Source organism: Typopeltis vanoorti, chromosome 3, assembly GCF_054136105.1.
Source record: "Typopeltis vanoorti isolate ZY-2024b chromosome 3, IOZ_Tvanoo_1.0, whole genome shotgun sequence".
NCBI lineage: Eukaryota > Metazoa > Arthropoda > Arachnida > Uropygi > Thelyphonidae > Typopeltis > Typopeltis vanoorti.
This window is the reverse complement of record NC_143551.1, coordinates 64,425,242-64,448,334: the sequence shown is the minus strand read 5'-3', so window position 1 is coordinate 64,448,334 and position 23,093 is coordinate 64,425,242. Positions and strand designations below refer to the sequence as shown.

At 35.5% G+C, this 23,093-nt stretch overlaps 1 protein-coding gene across 1 annotated transcript in view; it reads left to right on the top strand.

The window, feature by feature from the left end:
• Bap55 (Brahma associated protein 55kD) overlaps positions 1 to 23,093 on the top strand; it is a 146,816-nt gene that overhangs the window by 73,025 nt on the left and 50,698 nt on the right. The window contains exons 7-9 of the mRNA XM_090415661.1: positions 5,754 to 5,840; positions 16,612 to 16,673; positions 20,729 to 20,843. Coding sequence (XP_090271787.1) covers positions 5,754 to 5,840; positions 16,612 to 16,673; positions 20,729 to 20,843 — 264 coding nt within the window. The remainder of the gene's footprint in view (positions 1 to 5,753; positions 5,841 to 16,611; positions 16,674 to 20,728; positions 20,844 to 23,093) is intronic.

Sequence of the window (23,093 nt, the reverse complement as noted above, 5' to 3'; positions counted from 1 at the left end):
GCTTTTGATGACACGTTTATGCATGTCATCAAAAGCTTATTAATATAAATATTAACTTATCAATATAAACTTAACACATTTATTTAGTAAATTCAATAGTTCATATAATTTGAAAATTTTTTAACTATCATTGAGTAATTCAACTATGCTGCATAAGTGACAGTTATTTTTTTCTATTGCATACTGACTCTTTCCATTATGTCAGATTTTTATACATTCAAATAAAATTTCTAAAAGAACGTTTAAAATTTTTTTTTTTTGTAGTGATGAAGTCAATTACCATATATTTTAAAGATATCCAGCACATTTGTGAAAAAATATTGAAAGACTTAATGAGAAATAAAAACTTCAGGCCTGAATATGTATGTATGATTGGATATAAGTCTTGTCAGTCAGGGTACTGATTTCGACTTGAGCTCATCATCTTTTGTGTGTTTGATATTCAGTTACATCCAGTTTTGTCACATACACTTATGACTACTTCTTCTTGGTTGAACAAAAAACACCACAAGTGTATGTGGCAAAATTAGTTGGTTTCATTTGTTTATGATTAGGGTCAAATAAACTCAATGTATTTCTTCTTATAATTGCGTAGAATTAACTAAAACACTAAACTGTTTACAAGATAGTATTCAGGCTGACTTACGTGTCCAATAGTCGGGTTAGAAATAAAACAAAGACGAGATTACAGATATGAAAATTCTGAGATAAAATTAGGGAAGTGAATAGATTACATTAGCAGCATGCTCTTGTTAAAAAATGAAAATATTAGAAGAAACTTAACATTATTAGCAGTGAAGAACATGTGAGCAAAGCTGATCTAATATTGTGTAGTGAATTAAACAGAAACGGAGAGGAAAGTTAGTAAAACAGGTGTGTGGTGGCAGAAAGAGATTCACACCAACATCTAGGTAGAAGGGTTGGTGTTGTTAGTAGTGCCTTAGTGAGTAAAATATAATATCTGACTGAAAAATGAAGATAAGCATGGATTGGTTACAAAATGTATATAGTAAAAATTTCTTGGGAATAGAAAGAGAAAAAAATCCAAATTTCCAAAGACTGCTGACAGTATTATTATTATTTTGCAGCATCTCCATGGAATCCAGAGACTCATTGCTGAAGACCCAAATCAACCATCATACGCAGAAATCCTATCATACCTGTCCTTGAATCCATTCGCTATCAGGAAACTCACAACCAATTCTGGCGATCAATTTCACTCACTCACTCACTCACTCACCATTCTCCATGCAAAAATGTGGTCCACACACTCCTGCTAACCACACTCTAGCACAATTTCTATAGATGGCCCTAGAATATTGAAAAATTTCACTTGCATTAATTTTATAAAATTCCTTTAATATCTTAAAAGTTTCTATCATATCACCTCTTTTCCACCTATCAACTAAGATTTGTAACCCAGAAACCTTCAACCTATCTTCTTAGTGAGTATTACACAGACCTGTCACCATTTTCGTCATTCGTCTCTGAATCCTTTCGACCACCTACTGGTTCCCAAAAAAGCCAGGTGACCAAATCTGTGCACAGTACTCAAGATGTGGCCAAATCATAGCCTTATAAAGAGGGATAATAACTTCTTATCTTTACTTGTTAGCATTTTTTTCAACATCCAAGTAATTCATTGAGCTATTTTACTAACTTCTGCAATATGCCCCTTTGAACTTTAAATCCCTAGCCTCATCAATTTCCTGCAATCCAATACCTTCAATATGATACACCATATGCAAACTTTTCAACCCAAAGTGCATAACCTTACATTTTGCAACAGTAATTCACAATCATTATCCTTGCCCACAATGCCAATTTCTTTAAATCATCCTGCAGGATATCTCTACATCATCTTTCTCAACTATTGTCTTCCCCAGTTTTGCATCATCAGCAAACAACTGAATATCCCCTCTTAAATCTTTTTCTATGTCATTGATATACAAATTAAAGAGTAGTAGCCTTAGTACCAAACCCTGAGATACTCCACTAGTCACCATCATTCTCCTTGACTCCACTCCACCATGTACTACTCTCTGGTGTCTGTCCATCAGCCCCATCCATGCTACTAGCCTCATATTCATTCCCATCCTCTCCAGTTTTTGTAATAGTTTTTCATGTGGTATTCTGTCAGATGTCTTCGTAAAGTTGAGCAGTATCATGGTCTAGCCATTACCTTTATCCAATTCTGCTGTCACTGTATTATAAAATGGGAATAAGTTACAAAGACAGGACCTATCCTTTACAAAGCCATGCTGCCCACTATAGAGTATTACATCCCTATCCATCCACTGTTGTATTTTACCTTTCACCAACTTTTCCAATACTTTAACAATCATTTCTGATATATTAATTGATCTGTAATTGGCTATCCCTGTTCTTGGAGCCACCTTTCTGCATTGGTATTATCTTATCTCCTTTCCACCCCCTTGGAACCTTGCCAGAGATGAGACTTAGAGTTAACAACTTTGTCAGAGGTAATGCCCATTCTCTTGTACATTCGCATAGTACACAAGCCAATATGCCATCCAGTCTCACTGCTGTGTTCATGTTCATATTTTTTAATATGCTGAACAACTTCTGTTCATCTACCTCAATGTTGATATGCAGCTATGTAACATCATCAATTGTAAAATCATCACCTGGATGAATAACCTTTGCTGATGTTACAGAGCTGCATATCAACATTGAGGTAGATGAACAGGAGGTGTTCAGCATATTAAAAAATATGAACGTGAACACAGCAATGGGACTGGTTGGCATATCGACTTGTGTACTATGTTTCATTCTGTAGCAAGCAAGAAGAAAAAACTCTTTGGGATTTACTTTGGCCTGTTTGACTAATTCTCTCTCTCTCTCTCATAGTCTGATTTGATCTTTCCTTACCACATTAATCCCACTTCTTGCTTGCATTTTTTCTGCGCATGAGTATGCTCACTTATTTCTTTATATTTCCTCCACATTGTTTTCTGTTTTTGCAGCCCTTGGTTTATATGCATACTCATCCACTTAATTTCAACTTGGTTTATCCTCCAGATCAAAGGTCAGGAGGATAAACCAAATTGGGATAACATTTGAATTACATTGCAAATATGAGCTAGCGTTTCATTTCTTGTGCTCTCATTCAGAGTATTTCCCTTAGAATATTTGCATTAGCAAAATTAGAAGGATGATGGATTTCACCAGGGAAGTATCAGGATGATGGCAGATTATTGTTGGTGTTTAACACTGAAATTATTACATAACTCCAGTTAAAACAGTAACCATTAAAAGATGAAAGATCAAGTTCTTGTTTTTTTAATAGCTAATTCTGATAAATATTTATTCTATTGACCATTAAGTCTTGAGCAGGATAACATTGAATTTCATATTGAAAAGAATAACATGTAAGAAAGTTTAAAGCGAATAAAAGTTGAGCAGCTCTCAAATGTGAACTGTAGGCTAAAATACACAAAGATTATTGAAGAAAAAATGAAAGAGTTTGAGAACAGGAATCAAACCATGGAGATTCAGTGGCAAACTCTTAAGAAAACATTGATTGATTCTGTCAGAGAGGCATGTGGTGAGGTTATCTGTAAGGATAAAAAAATCAGAACTTCCTGGTGGACACAGGAAGTTAAAGAGGCAGTGAAGGAAAAGAAAGCATACCAAAAGTTCCTGTCAAATAAGTTAGCTTGTGCTCTTAGAGAATATAGAGACAAATGCAAGAATGCTAAACACTGTGTAAAACTAGCTAAACAAAAGTCATGGGAGGACTTTGGCAAGAATATAGAAAATAAATATCAAGAAGGTGGCAAAATATTCTGGAGGTTGTTGAAGAAGCTTAAGAATGGAGGAAAGAGTGCTATAAAAAGAATTAGAGATGATAAAGGTGACATGAAAACAGGAGAAAAAGATGTCCTTGAAGTATGGAGTAATTACTTTGAAAAACTGCTCAATGAAACAAGCAGTGATGACAGCACAGTGGTAAAAAACACTGACTAGGCATGCAGTCAGGAATACATATCCATACTAGAAGTAGAAAAAGCCATCAAAGGCTTGAAATGTGGAAAGGCAGCAGGAAGTAGATGATATTCGACCAGAAATGCTGAAGTATGGTGGTATAAGAGTCTTACAGTGGCTGCACTGCATAGTTCAGAAAGCCTGGACGGAGGGACGAATTCCCGATGATAGGAGTAGAGCTCTCATAGTACCCATATATAAAAAGGGAAATAAAACTGCATGTGAGAATTACAGAGGTATTTCCCTACTGAGTGTTCCTGGCAAGATCTATGCAAGTATACTTGAGAAACGGTTGACAAGAATTGTGGAAGAAAAGCTTGGTGAAGAACAAGTGGATACAGGCCAAATAGAGGCTGTCAGGATCAGATCTTCACTTTACAACAAATAGTCGAGAAAGCATGGGAATATAACAAAAATCTGTATTTAAGTTTTGTCGATCTGGAAAAGGCATATGACAAGGTGCCAAGAGAGAAGCTATTCTATATGCTGCAGTTATATGGTGTCAATGGGGCATTATATCAATTCTTATTCTTTATTTGAGTTGTAAGTCAGCAGTTAGAATTGAAGGAAGTACAGGAAGATGGTTTAATGTTAAATCTGGTGTGAAACAAGGATGTACATTATCCCCTCTGTTATTCATTATCTATATGGATCACATTATGAAGGAAAGTGGTATTAAACATGATATCAAAATTGGAGATGTTAATGTCAGCTCTTTGCTTTATGCAGATGATGTTATACTTCTAAATAAATCTGCTACAAGTCTGCAAGATTCTCTGAGTAAATTGAATAGCTGTTGTAATAGATATGGTATGAAGGTCAGCAATAAAAAGACAAAGACAATGAAAATAGGCAGAATCATTGAAAATGTCAACTGTGTTGTGAATGGAGAACCTGTGGAACAAGTAAAACATTTCAGCTATTTAGGCACGATTTTTACTGAAGATGGTAAATTAAATATAGAAATAGACAACAGAATCAGCAAAGCTGGTATGGTGGGAAGTCAATTGAATAAATTCATATTGAATAAGAGAGAAATTAGTCGGAACACTAAATTAGCTGTATACAAGACAGTGTTCAAACCAGTTTTAACTTATGGATCTGAGAGCTGGGTCAGAAGTAAAACACTTGACCAAAGACTAGAGACCACAGATATGAGAGTCCTGAGAAAGATTATAGGCGTGAACAGATGGCATGAATGGCAATATCATATTAAAAACGAGGATATTAGGAAAGAACTTGACATTGTCAGCATCCAGGAATGCGTTAGCAGAGCTAATCTCAGGTGGTATGGTCACTTAAACAGAATGGGCGAGGAAAGATTAGCAAAACAAGTGTTCTCTGCCAGGTTGGCAGCAAAACGACCCAGAGGAAGACCAAGATATAGGTGGATTGATACGGTACAAAGTGTTTTAGACAATAGAAATATAAGATCTGATAATGTTGGAGTCTTGACAAGTAACAGACTGATTTGGAGGAAAATTGTAGATAGGAAATTAATAATGATGTAATTTTTTTCATGTAGTACTATCATATCCCGTACACCCTTTGAGGGTACATGGCAGGAATTTGATGATGATGATCATTAAGTCAATATGAATTTATTAACTTGCTTGGTCAGATAATATTTCCTTTTTCTGTGGTTTTATTTAATGTATCTGTGGATTTTTTCCTCTTAATGTTTAGATATGTTTCAATTCTTGCACATTTAATTTTAATTTGATAAGAAATATTTGTATTATTAGGAACCCGTGAAAGAAGGAGAAACTGCTAAGTGGACAAAGAAGAACATTCCAGAAGTTACTAAGTCATGGCATAATTACATGATAAAGGTACATGTATAGATGTGAAAAATTCAAATTATGTGACTTTTAATTTTTTAGGAAATGACAACGTCATTTTGTGATCCCTGATGATAGTCATCATCAGGGATCACAAAAAGGGAATGCCAATTTCTTATGTGGTCAGTAACTGGTTGTAAGGTCACATTTCCTTAGGATTTTTTGGATTGTCTGAGATATATGGAATGGTGATAGATTTTGATGTAATCTCTGCTTTGAACTGGGGGAATGCCAATTTCTTATGTGGTCAGTAACTGGTTGTAAGGTCACATTTCCTTAGGATTTTTTGGATTGTCTGAGATATATGGAATGGTGATAGATTTTGATGTAATCTCTGCTTTGAACTGGGGGAATTGCTGTTACATGGTTTTATTATTATTTTTTTTTGGGGGGGGGGGGTAGCCATTTTCTAAGAATAGTGTTAAAGATATGATCATCTTGACCATATCCTTAGCACTTTCTTACAATTTGTTACATATTTGTATCTTCCAGTAATTTGTTACAGGGGATAGTTTGCTATATTGAATCCTGTTAGAATGGCATTGTGCATGTTGGGCTTTGGTTGTTGTTTTTTTTTATATAGTTTTTTTTTTAATAGAGTAAGTTGTTACATCAGTATTTAATAGAGTGAGAATCAGCTTTCTGTGCCTAGCATATATAAAGGTACATTTGCTGGAGGGTAATACAGAGCATTATATAAATTAAGGAGTCGGAAGTATAAATGCTCTTATGGTCAGAAAACAATGCATAAAGCGCAGTACACAAAGGACAACACATAAAAAATAAGAACAAATTCAGATAGTAATGATTAGAAAAGAACAGAACTAGATAGCATGAATTCATGAAAATTAATTAAAACATAAATTAATGCCTTAAGTTTCAAAATGTTATAATAGCTGAAATCATCATAATGAATTAAATATGTGCCATCTGTCTGTGAGAAAGAAACGTTATGTAACCTAAAAAACTACTTCAAACTGTATTACAACTCGCTACCATTGAAAAAAATGAGCCAGTTGAAAATTTTACCCTGTGTGGCAACCACTGACTTCAGCAGTAAGTTGTTTTCATAATTGATAGCCACATACAAGAGAGGAAGTGCCCAGGTAATGTGCATAAGTCATCCTTCTGATTGGTAGTCCTTTGATCATGCAGGGATGCATAATAAGTAAATGATAGTTGCATTTATTTGGCAACATAGATCATTGCAAGGAAAAGCTCCAAGTGGATCTTACAGTTTGGCTATAACTGATACTTGCTATAAGTTAATAATACTGTTGTCTTTAAGAATGGAAATTAAGGAAATATTAAGTGTGTGGGGATAACCATAAAAGTAGAGAATAATAGATCTTTTTTGTGTGAAATTTAAATTAATTCTTTGTCTATAAAGCAGAAACTAAATAGTTTTGATGAAACCACATGGACTTATGCTGACTTACTAGGTCAGGAACAGCTGATATTATTTCTTCTTTTTGAATATTGCCTATTTAACTTCATGAGTCCATCATGATGTTCTGATTTTTTTTTTTTTTTCCTCTTTTCATTGTAGACAACTTGACAGTTTACTTCCTTGGCTGAATTAATCAGTATTTTCTTAGATTTTGCCTTTCACCTGTAGAGTTTAGTCTTTATTTTTTTCAAGTCCTTCACTTTGTTCCCACACACACACACACACACACACACTGCTTGGAAAGAAATCAATGGACACCATAGTGTGAAGAACAAAGAGCCATGGCACCCATGGCTCTTTCTTCTTCACAAAGAGTGAAGAACAATTCTACATCTTATTAAGGTGTAGAACACCTTCACAAAGGTGTTCTACACCTTAATAAGATGTAGAACCTCATTTTGCTGCAATGGCTACAGCAGTCAATCGGAATTTTGGACCATTCTTCCTGTAGCACGTAATGAAGTCTTGGACTGTTGTGGAGCAGAAGTCCCTTGACCTCACTTGACACTCCATTTCATCCCATAGATGTTAAATAGGGTTGAGATCAGGGCTCTGTGGATGCCAGTCAGGTGTGGTGACTTTATGTCCACAAACCATGCAGTTACAACAGCAGTCTTATGACACAGTGCATTGCCTTGCCAAAAGAAATAGTGGTAAGTTCTGCAGAAATACCACAAAGTAGGAAACATGCATTGTCCAGATATTCAGATACCTCTCAGAGTTCAGTGTTCATGGCACCACAAACAGAGATTTGACGCCAAACCAGGAAAAACAGGACCATACCATCACACTGCCATTTCCAAATGCCATAGTTGGGATTATGCCTTCTGGTAAGAGGTGATCACCGGGCTCCCCCCCCCCCCCAATTGTCCATCTGTTCGGTAGTTAGAGGATGTAGCATGATTCATCGCTCCATAACACAGCTTTCCAAGCTTCCGCATCCCACTGTACACGTTTTTTGCACTACTGAAGACGATGCTACATATTGGTTTGGGTAACGTGGAGCTTGCACATTGTAGTCTTACCGTGGAAACCCATGTTGTGAGCCTCGGTTCTGAATGCTTTTGTGCAGATTTGTTCCAGTCGATGCCTGGAACTCTACATTCAATATGTCAGCCAAATGAATGGCAGTTTTTACATATTATCCTTCATAGTATCCTTTGGTCACGTTCAGTGAGTGTAGTGGGCCGTCCACTGCAGGCAGCATTTACAGTTTACTCTCTGCACTTTCATCTCAGTATGGTATCACTGACCGTCGACCTGGGATGGCCCAATTTGTCAACAATTTGCTGACCAGATAGGACTGCAACATGACATCCTATCACATGTTGCAGGCCTCTTTCAAACTCCGTTCAGTTCTTTTCTTGCAGCCATTTCACCTGGACACAGTTGCACTGACTTGGGAGCATCATATTCCTCCAGTTTATACTGGCTGAAAACATGTGACTCATTACATGGCACAGTGCACCTTGCACATGGCGGGGGGTATCCATTGACTTCTTTCCATGCTGTGTGTGTGAGATCTACAGCTTTAAAAAAAGAATCAGAATGTGATTTTCATTATTATTATTATTCTGTTCAAAATTAAATGGGATTCCTTCCTATTTTAAATACATTCTACAATATTGTATCGTGAACCAGTGTGAAGATATCACACTGTATCTTGTATTTTCTCCATCTGAATTGATGCACATCTTTATGTTGAAAATGGTTTAGTAATAATTAGTCCATATCTTGCACAGAAATTCAGCTGGTTCTGAAGGTTCTTAGCACATCAATATTAGCTTTCCTCTTTCTCCAAATTTTTCCAAAACACTTCTATATGTCTGGGATTTATTTCCTGATCTGCTGTTTAGTATCTTGAACAAGAATCAGTTTTCTTTTTATCAGCTGCTCTCTGTAATAACTCAAATTCCTCTTCTTCCTTATTAGAAACTTTTATAGGATCAAAAGCACAAATAAGTTTCATTGTGCAATTTTCCATTTTTAAAAAAGCTCACATCACTCTGCTTGAAATTGCCTGCTACCTACTATCCTACTTTTTTCTTTCTCTGATTGCAGATACCTGATAAAACTATTTCAGTGTTTTTGTATTCTTCGTCTTGGTAACACAATATGTCAACATGGTGTTCCTGTAGTTCCTTGCAAGTTCACCACTTTTACCATGGATTCTTCTTACATTGTGGTGCTTGGCTTCAGTTTCATTAATCTGGTGGTGGTTCCACTAATTGAACATTTCCCTGTTGTCCTGGTTTCATGGTGAAAACTTCAAGTAACTTGTTTATCTGGGTAGTGTCCGTAATCCCCATTTTGACTGACCACGTTGTGCTATCATATTTTTGTGTGTTTTAATCCAGTACAGAATTGATGATCAGCTAAGTCCCAAAAGTGATACCTGTAATGGGATACCACAAGAAAATGAAAATTTTACATTTCATTAGAACCCCAATATATAATCTTATTGTCTACATTCCTTACAGGCTGAGTGGAGATTTCCTCCCAGTTATCTTTGACATTTAAGTGATCTCATTTATCCAATTCCAAAAGCTTAAACCTAATGCATAGCCATAATGCATTATCACTACAGTATCTGTTTGGCTAGTATCATAATTAGCAAAAGTCACCTAATCTCTGCTCCTCTCCACCCTCTCTCATTGCTTGCTGTTGTTCAGACCAGATCACTTGTTTCAAGTAATATAAGTTATAAGAGAAACAAGGTTTTGCTCTTTATGCTAGGCAAAACAATAATTTATAGTACAGTAGTTTCCCCCCCCCCCCCTTATCTGTGGATTCACTTTTTGCAGTTTCAGTTACCTGCAGTCAGCTGGTCTGAAAATATCAAATGTGGAAAATTCCAGAACTAAACAATTCATAAGTTTTAAATTGTGTGCCATTCTGAAAACGTGATGAAATCTCGTGCCATCCCGCCTACGACATAAATCATCCCTTTGTCCAGCGTATCCATGCTGTACAGTGTATGCTACCTGCGCATTAGTCACTTGGTAGCCATCTCGATTATCATATCGACTGTTGTGGTATCGCAGCACTTGTGTTCAAGTAACCCTTGTTTTACTTAATAATGGCCCCAGTGCACAAGAATAGTGAGCTAGCAATTCAGATATGCCAAAGAGGAGCCATAAAGTGTTTCTTTTAAGTGAAAAGGTGAAAGTTCTTGACTTCATAAGGAAAGAAAAAAAATTGCATGCTGAGGTTGCTAAGATTCCATTTACATTTATATAACTTTTATTACAGCATATTATTATAATTGTTCTATTTTATTATTACTTATTGTTGTTAATCTCTTACTGTATCTAATTTATAAATTAAACTTTATCATAAGTATGTATGTATAGGAAAAAGCACAGTATATATATATAGGATTCAGTACTATCCGCAATTTCAGGTATCCACTGGGGAGTCTTGGAACATACCCCCCCCTGCGGATAAGGGAGGACTACTGTACTGTGAAATACACATTGTAAAAGATAGTATGAAGTCGTTTTAAATATACAGTTAACTTCCACTATAGCAAACATATATGGACCACAAGAATAGTTTGCTATGTGAATTTCTTTTAGCATAACATTGTACCCATGAAGTTTTGGTCAGGTCTTTTCAGTAGTTATAAAAAGTGAGTTATTTGTATAATGACACCTGTGGGGTGTCCATATCTATATAATCACATGTGTACTGCACTAAAAATAAAATTTATTATGCAGATATTTCGTCTTACATATCATAAGACATCACTGGTGCAAACAGTGAACATCAATAAGGAATTTGAATAAAGAAACAGTAGAGCACATGCATTAAATTGGAATCCCTCTATGTATACAGTCATGTATTCATAGGTTAAAACTATTGGGCAGAATATAAATTAAAATAGAAAAGTTAAAATTAAAATATAAGAGATTACAAATTTATTTAATACAGTTGAGGATGACAATTTCTCACACTTTTGGAATAGAAAGGCAGTCATTATGATTATTTGTATGAGCATTTATTTTTATATGTGGAGCTATGTAGCAGCTTGGTGTTTTCCCATTGGGTCCTGTGGCCTGTGTTTTCAATCCCATGCTGTGCAAGGCCAAATTTGTGAGCTTTGATAAGCCGGATGTGGTCTTGATGTTCAGAGATATGTTTATGGGCAGATTTTCCTATTTGTCCATAGTAAGACAAGTTGCATGAACATAGTACTTTTTGTATGCTGGGTAGCATCAGTGCTGAGAGTTTGTCTTTTATAGAAGAGAGAAGATAGCAGGTTATGAATTTGGTTGATGGGCTTATAAGTAGTGATGAGTTTGTATTTTTTCAAAAAATAAAGTTGAATAATTTTTCCACCCGTTCTGAGATGCCTTTAATATATGATACAGGAATCCTATAGGCTTCCTGTCTGGTTGCTGTACAGAAAAGTCATTAATTATTTTATGAGTTATTCTTAGATTATAGCCATTTAGCAAGGTTGTTTTAGAGATTATTCAGAAGAACAGAACTTGTATACTCTTTATACTAGGGATTTTATGATGCCATATTTTTTGAGATGGATGGTGGGCTGATGTGATGTATTGTGTATATAACAGCCGTAAAAGATGGTTTTCAGTAGACAAAAATGGGAATGGAATCATCTTGCTTATGTTGGATGTGTACATCTAGAAAGGAAATGCCTTTTGATGATTCTTTTTCTATTGTGAACATAATCTGAGAATGTAGGGTGTTGATTTTTTTGTAGAAGTGATTAGAGATGTTTATATATTTTATCTTTCCATGTGAAGTAGCCAGATGTAATTGTAAATCTGTAACTGTAATTACAACTTATCTATTTTAATTTATTTTCATCTTAATAGTTTTAACCTATGAACATTTGACTGTATACATAGAGGGATTCCAATTTAACACTTGCTTTACTCTTTCTTTGTTCAAATTCCTTATTGTTGTTCACTGTTTGCACCGATGATGTCCTACGATATAGTCTTCTTCTTCTTTGATTGCCATCTCCCATTGGAGGTCAGCTACCACCTTGGCAAATTTTGAGCAATCCTCAACCACTCTGAACATTCCCTCAGAGCTCATGCCAGTCCATTGTCTGATGTCTGCCAGCCAAGATCTTTGTCTTCCTTGTCCTCTTCTTCCATTTATCTTTCCTTTTATAATCAATTGAAGTGTCTTATATTTTTCATTATGAAGTAGGTGACCAAGATATGCAGTGTTTCTTCTTTTTATGGTATGTAAAAGTTCATGTGTTTTCCCTGTTTGTTATAACCATATATTAAAGACTTCACGTTTTTTTTATCAATGTTGTCTTCAAGGTCCAAGTTTCTACACTGTACAGCAGCACAAACGATACATAGCATTTAACCATGAGTGCTCTAAATTTAAATTGCAGTTACATAGTTTTGATTTCACCAGGAGAAAATTTTTTCTTGCCATTTCAATTCTAACTTTTATTTCCATTTCTAGGTTACATTCTTAGCATTCCAAGATATTTAAATTTTGTCACTCCTATTTGTTTCCCATTTAAAGAAAGCTGAATTAAGAATTGGTTTCTTGCTTATGACCATGAATTTAGTTTTGGTGATATTCATTCTTAACTACGCTACCTACCAAGACATCAAGGTTATCATGGAAAAGTGCATATTGAAATTGTAATACCATTAATATTACATTGAAATATATGATGGATACGAAGCATATGAGGATGCGTATTTGATCCATAATGGCCAATAAGGTGGTTAATCCCATTTTTTCATTCTCTTTGTTCACTAATTGAGAAGAGTTTGAAGATCCTGAATATATTGTCAGCCAGGAGAGCTGTATCATCAGCATATTGGATGCTATTGATGATTTCACCATTTACATTAATTCCTTCCTCTCTTCCTTTTAAGGTTTTTGAAATATGGCTTTTGAGTATGTGTTAAAAAGGAGAGTCAACAGCATGCATCCTTGCCTCACTCTTCTTTTGATGTTAATGGATCTGTAATAATGTCATCAACTTGAACAGATGTCTTTTGGTGATCCTAATGTCTACCATCTAATCCAATTCTTTTTAATAACTCAATCATTTTAGTGTGTTTGACTATGTGAAATGCTTTCTCAAAGTCAATGAAGCAAATGAATACTTTCTTGTTTTGGTCACATTTTTGGAATAAGATTTGAGAACAGAAAGGAGCCTCTCTCATTTCCCAAATCACTTCCTAAAGCTGAATTGGTTATCACTAATGGTGTGTTTACATTTTCTCATAATCTTTTTTGAATTATTTTTAGAAACATTTTGAGAACATGACTCATTATACTTATCATTCTATAATCATTAGAAGTTTTTAGGAAATGATGAAGGTCAACTGTAACCAGTCTTGAGGGATTATGCCTGTATCGTAGATCTTATTAAATAACTTTACTAATATAGTAATGTTGTCACTTTCTAATAACTTTACTATTTCTACTGGTATTTTATCAGGACCTAAGGTTTTACCATTTTTAGCTGAGTTTAGTGCATATTCTACCTCTGATCTTAGAATGCATGAGCCTTTCATCTGTTCATCAGTAAAGAGTTCTACATATTTCATCCATTCTCATATTTTATCATCCTTTTCAGATATTATTTCTCCCTTTTTGTTTTGAAGGATACATAGTTATTTTTTCTAAAATATACCTGAGCTCTCTTTCAGCTTTTTTGTGTAAATTAAAACTGTCATGCTTTTCCTATAGAAATTCTATTTCTTTACATTTTTCATTCATCCAGATTTCCTTTATTTCTTTGATCTTTTTTGTCTTCAGTAATTTTCTGAACCTATTTATATTTTGTTGGACTATGATTTTTATTATGATCTGCGTTGATCCATGAGAGAAAGAATATCATTAGTTATCCAGTCTTTCTTTTTTACTGCTCTATCAGGATACAAAGTATTTCCACATTTCTCTGTGAAGATAGATTTTAATTTGTCCCATGGTTCATCAACCATCATGATGTCATCATTCTTGATAAGCGATTCAGATCATGACTCAGTTTTTTTTCTTATCTCTGGGTTTTTTAACTTTCCTAGATCAAACCTTTTTTTGTTGATGTTTCTTAAGTATAGCTTTCAGTCTAAGTTTTAACTCTGTCCCCAGTAGATTATGATCAGAAGTAATATCTGCACTAGGATAGGTTTTTGTACTCTTTATGGAATTTTGAAATCATTGATTAATTAGCAAGTATTCAATTTGTAATAAATTTAGTTTAATCCTTTATCCAAGTGTAAGCAAACAAAGTTTGCACCTGAAAATATCTTCAGGACTTAGGTAAGGTGATGCAACACCAGGCAACTCTGAGCAAAGGTGGACCAAACTCTCATCACTCCTTGTCTCAGTATCTCCCATAATGCAAAGCACATCTCCTTGCAGACAGGTATACTGCTATGCATTAAGGGAAGGGCCACTACCCAGACTGGTTTCGACCTTTATTGAGGTCTCGTCACTTGGATAAAGGATTAAACTAAATTTATTATAGTCTAACCAAGTGCAAAATAAACTTCCAACATCTTCCTCTAAATCCAGAGTTATTCAATAATAAGGTGGTATACCTGTTGGCAACTTGTATAGGTAAATATGACTTCCTATTGCTTCTGTCTTAGTATTGCCACGTTTGGGTCTGCCTCCCACTGACGAGACCTCAATAAAGGTTGAAAGTGGTCTGGATAGTGGGCCTTTCCTTAATGCATAGCAGTATACATGTCTGCAAGGAGATGTGCTTTGCATTATGGGAGATACTGAGATGAGTGATGAGAGCTTGATCCACCTTTGCTCAGAGTTGCCTGGTGTTGCACCACATTACCTCAGTCCTGAAGATATTTTCAGGTGCAAACTTTATTTGCTTACATTGCTTACAATCCTTGGATAAAGGATTAAACTAAATTTATTATAGTCTAACCAGGTGCAAAATAAACTTCCAATATTCAATTTGGTTTCTGACTATATCTGAATTATTATCTTGTGGTGATTGCCAAGTTTATAGCCTTCAGGGTGGTAGCTTAAACCATGTGTTTGTGACTATCAGTTCCTCTTCTTGGCAGAATTGAATAAGATGGTCTCCTCTCTCATTTCTTGTTTCCAGTCCATGTTCGCAAACTATATCTCCACTTCTACCTTTCTCAACTTTAGCATTGACATCACCCATGATGATGATGTTAATATCATGTTTCGTTGTATTTTTCATTAGTTCCTTTAATTGATCATAAAATTCTTTGATCTGGGTATCATTCTTGTCAGCAGTAGGGACACGGGCCTGTATACAATTGATATCTAGTGTTGACCTTTCAGTTTTAATAACATCATCCTATCTGAGTAGGGGATGAAGATCAACAGTGAGTTATTGGCATCTTTGTTTAATATTATTCCAACTCCATTTTGATGATTGTTTTCACTACTTCCAGAGTGGTACGAGTTTTGCCTGATCCTGGCCACCTAACTTCACTCATTCCTAAAATCCCAATTCCAAGTCTTTTCATTTCTTGGGCATTTCTTAGCTTACCTGCTTCATACAGGATTCTGACATTCCAGCTTCCTAGTTTTATTGGACATACCATTTTGAGCCCAGAGATTCTTCGCATCCCTGTCCCATTTAAGGGACACTGGGAACTTGGGCCATTTGTGTAGATTTGCTCTCCATGGGCATTAGTCTGGAAAGGGAGCAGTAGTTTCTATATTTGCTTTTGCTTCACAGTATTACAGACTTACACAATTAACTGTATTGCCATCTGCAATTTTCTAATCACAAGGTTTACTGTCATCATGAGACTTCACCCTTGTGTCAGTACTAACAAAGCTTCTTTCCTTTGTCAGAGGATTGAATCCTTTAATTTTACTTGTAACCCTAGGTATGATACATAAGACAAAATATTTGCATAATAAATTTAATTTTTACTGTGGTACTCAACTGTGATTCTATAAAAAGCGAGTTTATTATCTTGTGTTTACTGTAATGAGGGTCAAATGGATTTGATTTTATTGTATGTTTCTTCTGGTATAGTTTTCATAATTAAGTATGTAATATGAATAGCATATCGACAAAAAGAGGAGTGAAACATGTCCAGGTATGTGAACATCTCAGTAACGTTTCCTTCATCAAAGTTAGGAATACAGGGGAGGGGGGGAGAATCATTGTTAAAGATGGATGTATTTTGTAAATTAACAAAATAATTTGTTAATTTACAAAATATGATTTTGTATTTGATTTATACAAAATATGATTTATTTGTCGACTATGAATCTCTTTTCAACTTTTCTGCATTATACAATAGAAATATAGTTATTCCTCCCCTTTCCTTCTTTCTCTAGGAAGTTCTCCAAGACTTTCAGAGTGCTGTTCTACAAGTTCATGATGCCCCATATGAAAAAGAGTACGTAAGAATTATTAATGATATTAAAAATTATAAATATTAAAGTTGAATGTTTAATTTTGAGCACATGCATGGCCTAAGAATGAAAGCATTCATTTGATATTTCAAGAGAGTGAATATTCAGATTTCAGCAAAATGTTCAAAAAAAAAAACAATATATAGAGGCTTTGTTATGAAGAAAAGAATTCAAGAAATTTTACTTCATTTATCTGTGTTAATACTGAGCAAACCAGATCTGGAATTCCTTACAAAATTTGAGAAAAATTATTTATTGCAAGCAGTGAATAGTGGATTATTTTTATTTTTCAGTTGAATGAGTTTTTAAATGCAGCGTTCTAATTCCGACAGAAATTCGAGAGGTCACAAGAAATGGTGAAAACTTTCTTAGGGAAACATTACCTGTTGGGAATAGCATGGAAATTCTGAATAAAATGAATAGTAATTGTTTCAGAATTGTTTATCACTATGCTGTCTGTGCATGAAAACTGCATGTCATGCATGATTCCTAACTTGGTTTAGAGTAGAAAATTTCTGGGGACAATTTTATATGAAACTCCACTAAATTTAATATACAGAGTCCATCAAAAAAATGTATACACATTTTAATTTAGATGTCATCTATGGACTTTTTACGAAATTGGATTGAATTACAGTAGCAATGTGTAGTATGATGTTCTCTCAAAAGATGTTCGTTACTCACATGAATACTAGCATCAATACGTGACCGGTAGGACAGTCAAACAAAATGGCCGAGGCATGATTGTCGTTCGAGGAATGCAAGACCATTTTAAAGTGGTATTTCAAATTTGAGAATGTTGTTGAAGTTCAACGACAGTGGAGGCATGAGTTTGCAACACAACCTCCAACACGCCTGACAATTGCATGTATTCGTAATAAGTTTGAGACCCGTGGTGCCATGTGTACAAGGGAAGATCTGGGAGGCCTCGCATTACAACAAGTCCTGCTTCTTCAGCTATGGTGTTGAAACAGTTCACAACGCTCACCACAGAAGTCTACCACACAATGTGCACGTGAAACAGGAGTTAGCAGTGCAAACATATGGCACATTCTTAAAGCAGCTAAATGGAAAGTTTACATCACAAGATTATTACATGCAATGAATGAAGACGATACTGATCGAAGAATGCAGTATTGTGAGTGGTTTCAACACATGATAGATGAGGACGAAGAGTTTGTGAGGAAGATGGTTTGGTCTGATGAAGCACAATTTAAGTTTAATGGAACAGTGAATCGGCATAATTGTGTTTACTGAGCTCAAGAAAATCCGGGCGTTCATGTGGACAAGGCAGTCAATTTTTCAGGGCTCAATGTCTAGTGTGGATTGTCATCTAGGGATTTAATAATATCTTCTTTGAAGGTACTGTTACTGGTCAAGTGTACCTAGACATGCTATGCACATCCATTTTACCTGCCATTTATGCGCTTTATTAGAATGATCAATTTCTCTTCCAACAAGATGGTGCACCACCACCACACTACCACTGAGATGTGAGAGCTTACCTCAATGAGAGAGTTTGCAGGGACAATGGATAGGACGAAGAGGTGCAGTTGAGTCTCTCCCCCCCCCCCCCCCCCAACATTCTCCTGATTTAACACCATTGGACTTCTACCTATTGGGGGGGACTCTAAAGGATGCAGGATGCAGTGTATCGTAGAAAATCAGCTACCTGGTGGCCCATCAGAAAGAAATTGAAACGCCATATGCAGCAATCCCACTAGACACTTTGGTCAATGTTGCCCAAGCAGTAGTTTGGCGTAATAATAAGTGTCTGGACACTAATGATAACCACTTTCAGCCCTCGTGTAATTGTAGAAGTCAAAGGTAACTTGTATCCATCCCTTGATGTCCGTATAAATTTAGTATTACAATTTTTATACAGGTTTTTCTTTGCTGACGGACTCTGTAGACCAAGTAAAACAGGCTGGTGATCACAGATATGACAGTTCTGAGAAAAATCAGGGGAGTGAACAACTGGCAATAAGGCAGAATCCTATTAAAAATGAAGATGTTAAAGAAGTTGACATTCTTATTGTTCAGAAATGTGTGAGCTGAGCTAATCTCAGGTGGTAATCTGTTAAACAGAATGGGGGAGGATAAGTTAACAAAACAAGTGTTTAATAAAAGGATGCCAGGAAAAAGTCCCAGAGGGAGACCATGATCTAGATGGATTGAGGTACTCAAAAACTAAAATATATATAACAATGTTGGAGTCCCAACAGATTAACTAATCTGAAGGAAATTGGTGATAGGAAGTTAGTATTAATTATATGAAGAGCCAAAGTCTTCAATTCGGCAACCTAAAACTTATTTAAGTTAAGGGATATTACATCCCATATTGTTTCATAGCTGAATAAGAAACTCAGAGTTTCATGCCGAATATAGTAAATATATAAAGTTCGGCGAGTCCAAGCGTAAGCAAATACCTGGATAGTGTTACAACTGACACTGAGGCAACTCATGGTAAGGGTGGAGCAAGCTCCGATCACTATTCTTGGTATTTCCCCATAATGTGAAACCCAGCTCCTAGGAGCTGTATTATTGTTCTACATTATGAGTGAGAGAGGTCACTACCCAGACCGGTTTCAACCTTTATTGAGGTCTCATCAGTGAGTGGGTAGACCTAGAAATACCAAGTTTGTAGCCAACAGAACTTACATATACCCTACAATGAGAATTGCCAAGAAGGTGTCCTAATAAATTATATGAAGAGCCAAAGGCTTCAATTCGGCGACCTAAACTTATTTAAGTTAAGGTGATAACTTAAGTTATAATGACCTTCTCTCACTCATAATGTAGAACAGTAATACAGCTCCTAGGAACTGGGTTTCACATTATGGGGAAATATCAAGAATAGTGATTGGAGCTTGCTCCACCCTTACCATGAGTTGCCTCAGTGTTGCACTCCCTAAAGGGTCAGTTGTAACACTATCCAGGTATTTGCTTATGCTTGGACTTGCCGAACTTTATATATTTACTATATTCGGCATGAAACTCTTTGAGTTTCTTATTCAGTTATGAAACAATATGGGATGTAATATCCCTTAACTTAAAAAAGGAAGTTAGTAATAACATAAATTTTCATGTAGTAAATCATAATATAATAGACAAGAAATTATATTCTTGTTTTGATCCTTAACCCAAGCATATGAAAAATAAAGTTTTCTTGTGAAGTATTTTTATGACTAGACTTCTTTTATATTAAATCTTATTACCTTCACATCAGTTGCCCTAGTCTTCCACAGTGAACACATTAAAGGTCAGAACTGGTCTAAGTAGTGATATTTCCCATAATGCATAGCAATATTGTTGGCCAAGTGGTTGGTGTATCTGCTCTCCAGCCAAAAGGCTGCAGGTTCAAATCCTGCCATGGGCATGGATGTTTGTGATTGTCTGTGAAAATACTAGTGGTGGTGGTAGTAGTGACAGGCAGTAGATGGTGCTGGTGTAGATGCTGATGGTAGTTGCAGTTCGCTGTAGTTGGTGAATTAAGTGGTGGAGACAGAGAGTTGTAGAGTAGGTGCCCTCCATTGATGAGTCTTTGGACTCCTTGAAGGTGTCATGGAATAATAATAGTAATAATATAAGCATCTGATTGTGCTATGCATTGTGGGATACTAAAGCAATTGATGTGAAGTCAAAAACTCTATATACAGGTAGTCTAATCATGAAGATATTTCAAAAGCAAACTTTTTGTTTTTCTTATCCAGTGAGGCCAGCGAAATCTCATCAAAATGGACAAATGGCAAATATATAGACACCTGGGTGGCGTCTATGTCTTTTAAGTAGTCCACACTAAGGCAACTCATGAATGCCAGGGAGTGTATTCCTGTAATCTCTATAGTCAACTTACCTTATGAAACTTACATAGTTCCTGCATTCGGCTTTGAAATAATGCTGGATATAATATTCACTTTGCCTGTGTAAATATTCAGTTTTATTTTCCTGGAGGTAAAATTATCTTTGATTAATGTATGTGTTAAATAGTGGTTTGGAATGCATATTTGTTTTAGAGAAAACTTTATATCACTTTCAGATCAGTTGAAAATTTGCCCACAGTTCATTACGAATTTCCCAGTGGATATAATCAGGACTTTGGTGCAGAAAGGCTTCAGATTCCAGAAGCTTTATTTGATCCATCAAACATTAAGGTAAGTTTTGTACTTTTTCTTGAAGTATTTTCACTTTCTCATTGAAGTATTTTCACTTTCTCATTGAAGTTGCAGACGCTGCAGCAGCTACTTTCTTTTTCTTTGTTTTCATAAGACTCAAGAAAATCAACCATAGAACGCACACTATTTAAGAAACAATAACTTGTTGTGTAAGGGCCAAGAGACAGCGACACTTGTCAGTCATCTCTTCATCGGATGTCACTAATTATTAGTGATGGTCTTGGGCCAGTTATCTCTGATTGGCTCCCATTGAATATTGAACTGCACCCTCAATCTCCAAAAGGTAGACAGCGCTAAATTGCCTGACTTACTCCCTATAATGGAATAAAAGATATTTGCTGATAGCTGATTTGATATGCTTCCTAGACACTCTGATTACATGCCAGCCTGAAGAAAGCTAAAGAAAACCTACACATAAAGGTAGATACATTCGCCAGCAGTTACCCCCCAACAATATCATCATCAAATTCCTGCCATGTACCCTCAAGGGGTGCACAGGATATGATAGTACTACATGAAAAAATTAAAACATCATTATTAATTTCCTATCTACAATTTTCCTCCAAATCAGTCTGTTACTTGTCAACACTCCAACATTATCAGATCTTATATTTCTGTCATCTAAAGCACTTTGTGCCGTATCAATCCACCTATATCTTGGTCTTCCTCTGGGTCGTTTTGCTGCCAACCTGGCAGAGAACACTTGTTTTGCTAATCTTTCCTCGCCCATTCTGTTTAAGTGACCATACCACCTGAGATTAGCTCTGCTAACGCATTCCTGGATGCTGACAATGTCAAGTTCTTTCCTAATATCCTCGTTTTTAATATGATACTGCCATTGATGCCATCTGTTCACGCCTATAATCTTTCTCAGGACTCTCATATCTGTGGTCTCTAGTCTTTGGTCAAGTGTTTTACTTCTGACCCAGCTCTCAGATCCATAAGTTAAAACTTGTTTGAACACTGTCTTGTATACAGCTAATTTAGTGTTCCGACTAATTTCTCTCTTATTCCATATGAATTTATTCAATTGACTTCCCACCATACCAGCTTTGCTGATTCGGTTGTCTATTTCTATATTTAATTTACCATCTTCAGTAAAAATCGTGCCTAAATAGCTGAAATGTTTTACTTGTTCCACAGGTTCTCCATTCACAACACAGTTGACATTTTCAATGATTCTGCCTATTTTCATTGTCTTTGTCTTTTTATTGCTGACCTTCATACCATATCTATTACAACAGCTATTCAATTTAGTCAGAGAATCTTGCAGACTTGTAGCGGATTTATTTAGAAGTATAACATCATCCGCATAAAGCAAAGAGCTGACATTAACATCTCCAATTTTGATATCATGTTTAATACCACTTTCCTTCATAATGTGATTCATATAGATAATGAATAACAGAGGGGATAATGTACATCCTTGTCTCACACCATATTTAACATTAAACCATCTTCCTGTACTTCCTTCAATTCTAACTGCTGACTTACAACTCAAACAAAGACTAAGTATTGCTTGATAAAATGCCCAATTGACACCATATAACTGCAGCGTATTGAATAGCTTCTCTCTTGGCACCTTGTCATATGCCTTTTCTACATCGACAAAACTTAAATACAGATCTTTGTTATATTCCCATGCTTTTTCGACTATTTGTCGTAAAGTGAAGATCTGATCCTGACAGCCTCTATTTGGCCTGTATCCACTTGTTCTTCACCAAGCTTTTCTTCCACAATTCTTCTCAACCGTTTCTCAAGTATACTTGCATAGATCTTGCCAGGAACACTCAGTAGGGAAATACCTCTGTAATTCCCAATGTATATAAGATTTTGAAACACCTAAATGCAGATACCAAAGAAAACATAAAATTAAACACTGAATTGAAATTAGAAGAATTTCTAAATTACTACACAGAACTGTGGACAGACAGATATTTTAAAAAAGACAACTGGCAAACAATTAACGAAAATGAAAAGGAAATAACTAAAGAAGAATTAGAAATCAGCCTGAAAGAAACAAGAAATGGAAAATCACCAGAAGATAAGCTAGATTCAAAACTATATAAATACGCAGGAACAAGATTCAAAGAAAGACTCTTATTATTTTTAAATAAAATTTACTCAACTGGTATCCCCCCAATAGAATGGAAAAATGCAATTGTGATTCCTATCTTTAAAAAAGGTAATAGAAATGACCCTAAAATCTATAGAGGTATCAGTATAGAG